The sequence below is a fragment of the Hypanus sabinus genome, chromosome 10 (assembly GCF_030144855.1).
Source record: "Hypanus sabinus isolate sHypSab1 chromosome 10, sHypSab1.hap1, whole genome shotgun sequence".
Classification (NCBI taxonomy): domain Eukaryota; kingdom Metazoa; phylum Chordata; class Chondrichthyes; order Myliobatiformes; family Dasyatidae; genus Hypanus; species Hypanus sabinus.
This window is the reverse complement of record NC_082715.1, coordinates 146,659,597-146,670,488: the sequence shown is the minus strand read 5'-3', so window position 1 is coordinate 146,670,488 and position 10,892 is coordinate 146,659,597. Positions and strand designations below refer to the sequence as shown.

Genomic DNA, 10,892 nt, shown 5'->3' with positions numbered 1-10,892 from the left:
AAAGATGAGGATAGCGAGGTAACAAAAGCTCGGATGATGAGAGATGTTTCAAATTTGATCAAAAAGGAAAAGGAGGCATATGCAAAGTTTTACAACCTGAAATCGGATGGGAGATAGAAGAAAAGGGGGAAAATTCAGAATAAGAGAGGCCAGGAAATGTCCTTGCCTATTGGAATACAGAATATCGGAGCAGTTTATTGATGCGTTGAAACCAGAGTCGCTAGTGAGAGATTGGCAACTAAAGGGAATTTATGTCTGGAGCCAGGGAATATGGATGAGATGGTAAACGTCTCACAACCACCTACTCTGCTGGGGAGTCCTTGCGGCTCCGCAGTTTGGCTGAGCAATAGGTCCCCAATTTTGCTGATGACAAAATTGTTGAGACTTGACCCAAAGCAACGATACGCAGCCTACGCAACCTGTTCCTGTCAGGGAGAGAGGTCTACCCTTTCGACTGACGCTGGAAAGGTTAGATATTTAGTTCGTATCAGAGTATTGCTTCCAGGAGCAGTGGTGGAATTTAACTTTCAGTTTGAGAGTTTTAGTTAACGGCCCTGTTGGCAGTTCTCGACCCACTTCGGTGTTTCTCCCCCTCGGCACACTTGGACCACATAGGAAACTTCTGACTGCGAGTCCCGCCCACTAAAATTGATACAGCAGAGAGAGAACAGCTGACCTTGTCCCTGAGATTCATTGTCCAGATAGGGTAGAAGTTACAGGCGATCGAATCTGTTTTAGGAGAAGTGACAGAAGTAATGCGTCAGATAATCTCGTTTCAACAAGCTCAGACTCAATTGGAGGAACAGATGTCATTTCATGCAGGAACAATTCAGCAGCTCACCACAAACAATCGAATCAGGTGTCTGCCAGTTCTGCTTAACAGCTGCAGTCCATGAACTTACTGCGGATAGCCAGCGTTAGCTGACAGTGATTAGCGTTCTTGCAGCTGCGGTTCAATTGCCCTTGCCCATGTCAGTTCCACATTGAACATCTCGCAAATCCTCTTTTTTTTGCTGCCCAACAACCTCGTCCACTATTGTCCCGACTCCCGTGTCCAGACCTGAATAGACTCTAGTATCCGAAGCAAAACCGAGTATTTAATTCTCCACGCAATTGATTTTGCTTTCCTAATTATTATAATACCTATACGGCGAACACTCAAAAAGCTGCAGGAACTTTGCGGGTTCTTCTAGCATGTATGGAGAGGAATGGACAGTTGACGGTCATACGTAGAATTGGGCAACGATGTGCCGGTACAGAGCCCTCCCCATTTCCCTCTAAAGGGAATTCAGGAACTTCGGGTCAGTAACAAAGTCATCAAACCAACCTCATTCCTCAGGTCAATCGCATTCTCAGCGTTCTGCTACACCAACATCTCAGCAAGGAAATGTAATCATCAAACTGAACAAGTTCCCTGGAGACTGTCTGCCTGAGGGAGAGGTGTGCACCTACAAGGTAGATTGCTAGATACTAGGTTTAGGCTAGTCTATTTGGCTCCACACCTTTCTTTGTATCGGAAATATTTAGATGAAGATACTACTTCCGGGATAGAGGGAACATTCAGTGACCATATCATTATTACGGAGAAGAGCGTAAACCTGAGCACACCCCAGGAGGCCATTTCCTCCTTCACCCTCAAAATACTTACAGGGCACATCCCTAATGTCCACTCCCTCCCCTGCACTTCAAGGAAAACAAAAGAGAAGGGGAAGGGTAAAGTCAATAAGAACTCTACAGGAGAATTTCAGCAACAAGTCTAATCAAAGTGCCCTACCTGATGCAGCCATACCTAGTCTCACCTTTCCATTTGCCGAAGGTCGTTTTGTTATTGGCTACAATCGACCCTGCGGTTTTAATACAACAGCCATCGCCAATATGCGCAATTAGTGATTGTATAATATCATGGGTATCATTGAGCCTTGGCTGAAAGAAACCCATAGTCGGAATCTTTGTGGGTGGAGTTACGAAACTGCAGGGATAACAAATAATGCACCATGGGAATCATATATAGGCCTCCAAATAATAGCCAAGATATGTGGTTGAGATTGCAAAGGGAGCTAGAAAGTGAATGTGAAATGTATAATGTCACAATTGTAATGGGGGCCTTCATCATGCAAGAGGATTGGGAAAATCAGGTTGATGCTGGATCACAAAAGAGGGAATTTGCAGAATGCCGACGATATGGATTTTTAGAATAGCTTGTGCTTGAGTCTACTCGGGGAAAGGTTATCTCAGACAGGTTATCTGGTAATAATCCAGATCTTATTAGGGAACTTAACGTCAAGGAACCCTGAGAAGGCAGTGATCATGATATGATTGAAATCATACTGCAATTTGAAAGGGAGAAGCATGAGTCACATGTATCAGTAACGCAATGCAGTGAAGGGAATTACAGAAGCATGAGAGAGGAGCTTTCCCAGGCGGATTGGAGGAGGATTCTAGCAGGTATGACGATAGAGCAGAGGTGGCCGAAGTTTCTGGGAAAAGTTCACATGGCGCAGGATAAATATGACTCAGAGAAGAAGTTGTTCTCAAATAGCACGGGCAGGCAACCGTGGCTGACAAGGGAGGACAACATAAAAGTCAAGAAAAGGGAATATAAGGTTGCAAAAGTAGGTGGGAAGTTGAATGATTGAGAAGCTGTTAAAATCGAACAAAAGGCAACTAAAAAGCTATAAGAAAGGAAAAGATGAAATATGTGGGCAAACTAGCCAATAATATAAAGTAGGATACTAAAAGATTTTCCAGTTATCCAGAGAGTCAAAGGGAGGTGAGAGGTCACAGGAAAGTGATGCTGGCGAGGCACTAATGGGTTTCCATGAAATGGCAGATGTACGTAATGAGTAATTTCCATCAGCCTTCACTGTGGAGGACATGAGCAGTGTGCCAGAGTCAGAGTGTCAGGGAGCAGGAGTGAGTACCATTGGTATTACAAAGGAAAGATGTGCTAGGGAAACTGAAATTCCTAAAGCTGAATAAATCACCTGGACCAAATGTATAATATACCTGAGTCCTGAAAGTGTTTGCTGGGAAGATACCGAATGCATTAGTCATGATCTTTCACGAATTCACAGAATCATTTGTTTCTGGAATGGACACGGAGGACAATAAAATTGCGAACTTCGTTCCACTCTCTAAGAAGTAAGGAAGTCGAAAGAAAGGAAATCATAGACCAGTTAGCTTAACCTCAGTAGTAGGTAATGTTTTAGAGACAATTAATCGGGAGGAGTTTTCAAGGTTCTTGGAGACTGGTGATAAAATAAGTGTCAACATGGCTCTGTATTTGTCTTTCCTGACAAACCTATCAGAGCTCTCCGAGGACGCCACAAGCAGGATGGAGAATGGAGAGGTAGCGCATGTCATTTACTTGGATTATCAGAATGTTTTATCAGGCGCCACTCATGAGGTTGCTTAGCAAGATAAAATCCTATAATGTTACAGGAACGATACTGCTAAGGATCGAGGAATGGCTGACAGGCAGGATGCAGCGAGTGGGCATATAGAGGGTCTTTTCTGGTTGGCTGCCAGTAACGACTGGTGTTCCTCAGGGGCCAGTATTGGGATCGTTACTTTTCACAATGTTTGTCAAAGATTTAGATAATGGAAGTGATGGCTTTGTGAGAAAGGATGATACGAAGATAGGTCGAGGGGTAGGTAGTGATGAAGGAGCAATGCGATTGCTTCAGGAGATAGACAAATTGGAAGAACGGGCAAAAAGGTGGCAGTTGGAATACAATCTTTGGAAATGTATGATAATATATTTAGTAAAAGGAACAATGGTGCAGTGTATTATCTAGATAGGGACAAAATGGAAACAATAAAGGTGTTGAAGTACTCGAATAAGACTCCCAGAAGATTAATTCACAGGTTGAGTCTGTGATAAAGAAGGCAATTGTAATGTTGACATTTATTTCAACGGGAATAGAGTATAAAAGCAAGGGGATAAGGTCGAGGCTTTATAAGGCACTTGTCAGGCCACACTTGGAATAGCGTAAACACTTTCAGCCCCCATGTCTCAGAAAGGATGTGTTGTCATTTCAGAGTGCCCAGAGATAGGTCCCGGGGATGATTCCCAGAATGCAGCGGTTAGCATATGAGGAGCGTAAGGCCGATGGAGGGCAAGTCCATGGCTATTGTTTAAAACGGAAGTTGATAGTTTCCGGATTGGTCAGGGAATCTAAGGATATGGCGAGAAGGCAGGTTGACTGGGATCCGTGATTAGCCATGATGGAATAGCGGCGTAGACTCGATGGGCGGAATGGACTAATTCTGCTCCCATGTCTTAAGTTCTTATGCTCTTATCCTACCCATCCATCCAGCATCCTCTTTGAGTTTCAAAAATCAATTAGACGACTCCGATGCATAAACACAAGAAGGTCAGGATAGGAGAAAGTTTCTTCCTTTAGGCCATTAGGCTTCTGAACTCCCAGCCACATTGCATTCGAAGTGTTACCGTTCCGTATCTTACAACAGTTAACTTATGCGTAATTCATCGGTAGGTTTTACTCTCCTAAATTAGGGTGTGCTATATCTGTGTTATGTTTACTTCTGCAAGTAAGAAATCCGGAGAACTTCTGAACATTACTGAAGCAACTCTTAGAACACCAGTTAATTAAAAAGCAGAAAATAAATTTCGGTATCTGACCCTAGTGCGCTGATGCGATTATATGGCGCATTTTTTTTGTCATTGATTCAGGGCTAGTTTGTAATTTTCATTGCTTCTCCACCAACAGAAATTGTCTGGTATATTGAATATGTACCAATCACATAAAATCCTGATACTTCATGGATCAACAAGTTTATGCTGCTCACGATTAAAGGATGATACTATATGTCGATGTGATGAACCTTTTAAAACAGAGCAGTTGGTTTTGTTTTCAACATCCCGATGACAAAGGCATAGTTTGGTGTGAATCTCTTGGGTAAAATGTGAGTTTCCACCCCTGGGTCGGTTAAGCTTATTTTTATCTTATTGAATTCAAGTGCAATGGCAAGATTTATGGTTCTGCCCGGAGCACCGAAATAACTGGGTGAAAATTTGTGGCACAGTCCCGACAGTTCACTAAAAGCAGAGAATACATTTCATTGCAATTGCCTTCCTAAGTATCAACCCAGAAATTATTTGCTGTGCAATGTTTCATTGGGTTAATGTTTTTCTGAAGTTGGCTCCGACTCACGTGTAGGAAAATGGGATTAATATGCAGGTAGTTGGGTACTTGACCGGGTATGGACCGGCGAGATCTGCTTCTTTTTTTCCATAACAATTAAGATTCTAAATCCTACATACACAATATGCAATGTTGTGTCGTGAAAAGTCTCTGATCTTAATTATCGAATTAAGAAATCCAGTTTTCTTTTATTCCAACTGACCAATCCTGAAGAAACTCGTGGAACACTTATCTGTATTTGAGTCCCGTGAAAATAAGCGTATAGAATCAAAAATTAAACGAGAGCTTCTCCCTATAGATGCTGCCTGGCCTGCTGTGTTCCACCAGCATTTTGTGTGTGTTGTTATTTGAATTTCCAGCATCTGCAGATTTCCTCATGTTTGTTCTGTCATTTAATTTTTGCTTTTAATATTTAAAAACACATCGAAGTGATACGAAATACGGAACATGTAACCATTTCAGGCTTGAATGGGGTCACACGGAGAAGCGGGCAACTTCTGATTGGCCTCAAGGAAGGCTATAATTTGCATTAATAAGGTGACACCTTGCAACATACTTCATAAACGAGTTGGCAACAAGTTTAGAAACCAGTTCACCCAGAAATTGCTGCACTGCCCGACTCAATTCAGTCATTTACAATGTCTTACTGGATCCGTGTTGTCAGTGCGCTCCTTTATCTTGCGACTTGTGATTATTTTATTTTTAGCGATATTAGATTTCTTCTCAAGGTTGCTTCACTGGGACGATTCTCTCACGTTTTCCATTACAAACTCTGCCTCATTGTTTTTTCCAGATTTTACGCGCAGAAGTTACAGTAACTCAGCCGCTTTCCAAGTCGATCAGTCCGAGGCAGAACTTACAATTAAGCTGTACCATGTCCGGGGCCAGTTTAGGGAATTATGACGGTATATCCTGGTATCAGCAGATTCCTGGAAAGACTCCCCGGCTTTTAGTCTATTATTGGTCCAGCAAGAGCAGCCCTGGAAGAGGTCCGGGAGTTTCAGAAAGGTTCTCCGGCTTTCAGTCGGGCAACACGGGATATTTCACAATTTCCAACGTTCAATCGGAGGACGCTGCGGACTATTACTGCGCCATGTGGAAAAACGCCTTAATATTCGGAAAAGGAACAAGGGTGACAGTGGGCAGTAAGTAAAACTTCTTCTTTCTGAAGCGTGCGTTATAGATATCGTTGTAAAATAATGACATAATCTAACTTTAAATCTGCAGTGAATATGCATCCATAATAAATCTGTCTTGATGGAATCCTGCTCTCCTGTTCTAACGTTAACCACATCGCCAACATCACCTCCCTCACCCACCCACACCCCTCACTGCCTGCTCACGTTTCCCCGTCCCGTTCGAACGGTTCAGCAGAATAATTGGAAATGAAAGCTAATAGTTTCCTCCAAGTTTTTGTGAAATAGCTTTCAATTCCAAAATTTATAATATAATTATCACGCAGAGCAGTTGCAGATGACTATGAATAATAATTTTGTTTGTTACCGCGATGCAGTGTTCACAGCGGTTCGTAAAATGGATTCCAGAGAGTATTAATAGGTGCCCTCATGATTTGCATTCCTTATGTTGAGCTGAGTTTATTTTGAGCGTCTTTCTTTTTCTCCAGGACTATCGAACATATTAAAGCCTTTTATATCATTTGCAATCTTATTGCCATCTCTTGCCAAAGAATTAGAATTAATTGGTTGAAATTCAGTCGGGGTTCTCAAGTGTTAGCGGGACGGTGCGGAAGAGGAAGTGCCTATTCCGCGCTGCATCTCTATATTTAATAGATATCAATAAATATTTATGCCGGTTAGGCTGTAACCGGTACCATCCGATCCCATCCGATACGCGGGGTCGTTGTTCCCGTGGTCGTACAATTCAAAATCTCAGTTGAAATGAAAGCTGTCTACTTCGGAGGTAACATAGAAATCAACCCAACAGGAGTTTGTGGCACCGAGAAGGATGGAATGCAGGAAAGAACGGAAACATAGAGGCTAATTCTATTCCTGAGCAACCGCGTTCATGCAAATAGCATCTCGAGAGAGCGAAACTAGGCTACATGTTCTGTCTACGATACTTCAGAGCTGGCCTGCTACTTGGGGTGATTGATAGGTTCGTGGCCTAAGGTAGAAGGAGATGAAATATTAACGTCAAACGTTCTGGATAATCACTCAAAGAGCTGAACTGCACGTGCATGTAACGAAAGCTGTATAATTGATCTCCTGCAACCTTAGGCTACGAACGATATTTCGTCCGTTTCTCTCTCCACACGTGCTGTGTACTAAACTGTTGGGTAACCTTACCATTTTAAAGTTTCATTTCAGATTTTCAGTATTTGCGTTTTCCCCGTTTATTTTCATAACGGGTTTGCTTCTTTGTCACAATCTAAGTTGTTGAAGGTTATTCTGTTCAATATTTAAAGCTTAACATTAACAACCTAATTGCTTCATTAAATTAGGAAAAGACACTACCGCATCACTTTACTGATGTGAAACATCTACTTTTTTTGCTTCATAAGGTTTTCAAACTAAAGCATGAGAGGCTGAACAGAACTGATAGCTTTCGAATATTAAAATGAAGGTTAACATTTAGGGTATTGAATCAGTGCAGCTCACATTTCACAATTTTATATTTCTACTTAACTATTTAGCATCATACATCTTGAACTTCAGGGTTCCCGAGGACTAATGGGTTCTTCTTAGACAGAAAGCTAAGGAAATAGAGAACAAAGTTCTTTGTACAATTATGCGCTTTACAAATTATGTCGATCTCTCCTGTCTATTAACCGTGAGCATGCTCTACAAGAAGTAATTCCTGTAGTAGTGTTGAATTAATTCCAACATCATTATTGAAAATTCTTGTGCTGCTTAAACAGCTGGTATGGATTTCTTACTTTGAAAGGTGTAGAGATAAAAACATGCTGGTTAATTACATTGAATATGTCAGTGCTATGTGAAATCGTTTCTTTAGCCTTTACATAACTGCCACTGTTTTTTTTTAAACCAGATCCTCGGCTCCCAGTCGTATCGGTCTTGGCCCCTTCAGGGGACGAAATCAGGGTGAAGGGCACCGCCACGCTTGTGTGTTTAGTGAACGGATTTAATCCGGGTGCTGTGGAAATTGAGTGGGCTGTGGACGGCAGTGCGAGAAGGAACGGCGTAAAGAACAGCCGACTGCAACAGGAAACGGACAACACGTTCAGTGTGAGCAGTTACCTGACATTGAGAGCCTCAGACTGGAACTCACACGAGCTTTACTCCTGTGTGGTTAAACACGAGACTCAAGCAAACCCGCTCCGGGCAAATATCGCAAGATCTCGCTGTGTTTGATGTCATAAACCTGTTACCTGAGCTAAGAAAAGTTCTTTGACAACTTGTTCCTTTAATTCATTGGAATACTATATTTTTAAAAATACGTCCTTCAGCTTTTACGATTTGTTCCCTGCAAACTCTGTTCTGTTGACAGAAAGCTAGTATTGATTGAAGACTCCAGATTAATTGAAATTTGCTTCTGTTAATTAAATAACATAACTACAGACTGTTGCATCCGGAGCACTCTTTGTAGTGGTTCAATAAAGTCAGCAAACTTATCTCAAATGCAATGTCGTAACTTTTTTTTTGTGATAGGGGAAAAAATGACCGGAAATTTCTGAAAGAGTGATCATCTCACTCTCTTTTCTCTGTGGAAATTACTTCCTCTTGATTACAGTACTGAATGGCAATCCTGTACCTGTAGCAAGTCTGAACTGGTTTTCAGGTTCCACGGCGCGGCTCATTTGGCACAGTGTAATGCAATGGAAGAAATTGGCGTAGTTAATCACTGAGCAACACCGATTTGATAGCTGTCCTGTTTACAGGCTTTATAAACAGGTAAACCACCATGTGTACCATGCAGGGCACACTTGGTCTGACTAGGAAGTGAGGTATAACCTCAGCGTTCTCGCACGTAATGTGTTCCACTCTATCAGAGACTGGTTTATGCAACAAACAATCCTAAGTAAACATTAAATAATGTTCCTGACAGACGTCCTTTTAATATAATCAATTTGTTCATTGACTATGACTAATGAGCCCAGGCTTAATAAAAATGCTCTAGATTCGATTGTATGAAAAGTGTCAATTTACAGAGAACTGAAACAATGGAAAAAAAACAAGAAAAACCTTGCAAGGTTCACGATGTATCAGCGATACGGGCTTATTTCTCACCTCTGTCTGTTGGGAGTTTGTAGTTCTCTCTGTGACCGCGTGGTGCTCCGGTTTCCTCCCTCAGTCCAAAAACATACTGATAGTAGATTAATTTGTCATTTTAATTTGTACCATGTTTAGGCTAGAATTAAATCGGGGGTTCACGGGGACTATTCCGCAATGTATCACAATAAACTAACAAATAAATAAATAAATAGATAAACAAGTAAATAAATAAGGACAGCATAAGTTCACTAAAACTTAGTGAGTGCAGTGAGCGGAAAACAGTGACATACAACTTTACTGCGCAAGTAGACAGTCAGTTAGTTTTAGTACTATGGTTAGAAAGGACACAGAACATTGAATTAAGTTATCAAATAAATTAAATATTCCTAATTGACTACTATTTTCGCAGTACAGATGTCTTTAATGCTGGTTACGGTGATGATTGGAGATTCGAGAATACAGAGAATACAATATATATACATACTCACACCGTATTACAACATTACCGTATTATGTATTTCAATGCTCTGCCTCGGTAAAACAACACATTTCACGACATACGCCTGTGATTTTAAACCTGATTCTGATACTGAAATCTCCTTTCATGAGTGATTTTTCTGACACGTTCATCAAATCTTCCACTTATCATAAAACAAAGATTACTTCAAGTAAGACAAATACCTTCACTCATTTATTGTTTTATAGGATCACTCAGCCCACCCAAGAACCAGATTCTATGGTCACCCAAGTCATTTTGGACTGCAGTCACCGTATACTATAGCAAATCTGGCCGGTAGTGTTCACATATGAGAGCTCCAACGAGGGTACCAGTTAGCTAATACATGTTTGCGTGACACAACTGGCCATATAAACATTTGTCAGTGCTAAGGCGGTACAGCAATATTCGCTCCAACCACTGACGAAATTATTGCACTCTACATACGAAACTCCACACTTTCCACTCAGGGTGTGCAATAATTTCGAAGTGACCTTTAGCCTGTAGATTGATGTTTATCATCTAACTTCAGAAGTCGTCAGCTGCAGATATCTATCGGAAGTGAGCTTCTTTTAAATTAAGACTCAGGGTTTACCGTGCTGGGTGTCCGGTAGTAGGTCAAAATAGGTGAATTAAGCAGAGCCATCCACTAATAGTCAGGAGGTAGGCCTGAACCGCCACATGGAGCAGAGACAAAATATCTAGACGGTACAATTCTCCTAGTACCTTGTCATTTGGTATGGGCTCCCAAATCCTAAGGTCTTTCTACAGGGGCACAATTGAGAGCAATCTGACTGGCCTCATCACTGCCTGGTATGGGAACTGTACTTCCCTCAATCACAGGATTCTGCAGAGTGGTGTGGACAGTTCAGTGCATCTATGAACTTCTCACTTCTCAGGACATTTACAACGACAGGTGTGTAAAAATGGCTGGAAGTATCATTGGGGAACCAACTGACCCCGACCACATATTGATCCAGCTGCTACGATCCGGGAAACGGTACCAAAGCAAAAAAGCCAGGACCAAGAGCCTCC

General features: G+C 41.7%; 1 protein-coding gene across 1 annotated transcript; it reads left to right on the top strand.

Moving 5' to 3' along the window:
* The first annotated feature begins 5,806 nt into the window (after nucleotides 1-5,806).
* Nucleotides 5,807-8,500, top strand: LOC132400386 (immunoglobulin lambda-1 light chain-like). The gene is made up of 3 exons (XM_059981331.1): nucleotides 5,807-5,858; nucleotides 5,966-6,313; nucleotides 8,178-8,500. The coding sequence occupies exons 1-3, from the start codon at nucleotides 5,807-5,809 to the stop codon at nucleotides 8,498-8,500; spliced, it is 723 nt and encodes a 240-aa protein (XP_059837314.1).
* Nucleotides 8,501-10,892: the final 2,392 nt, after the last annotated feature.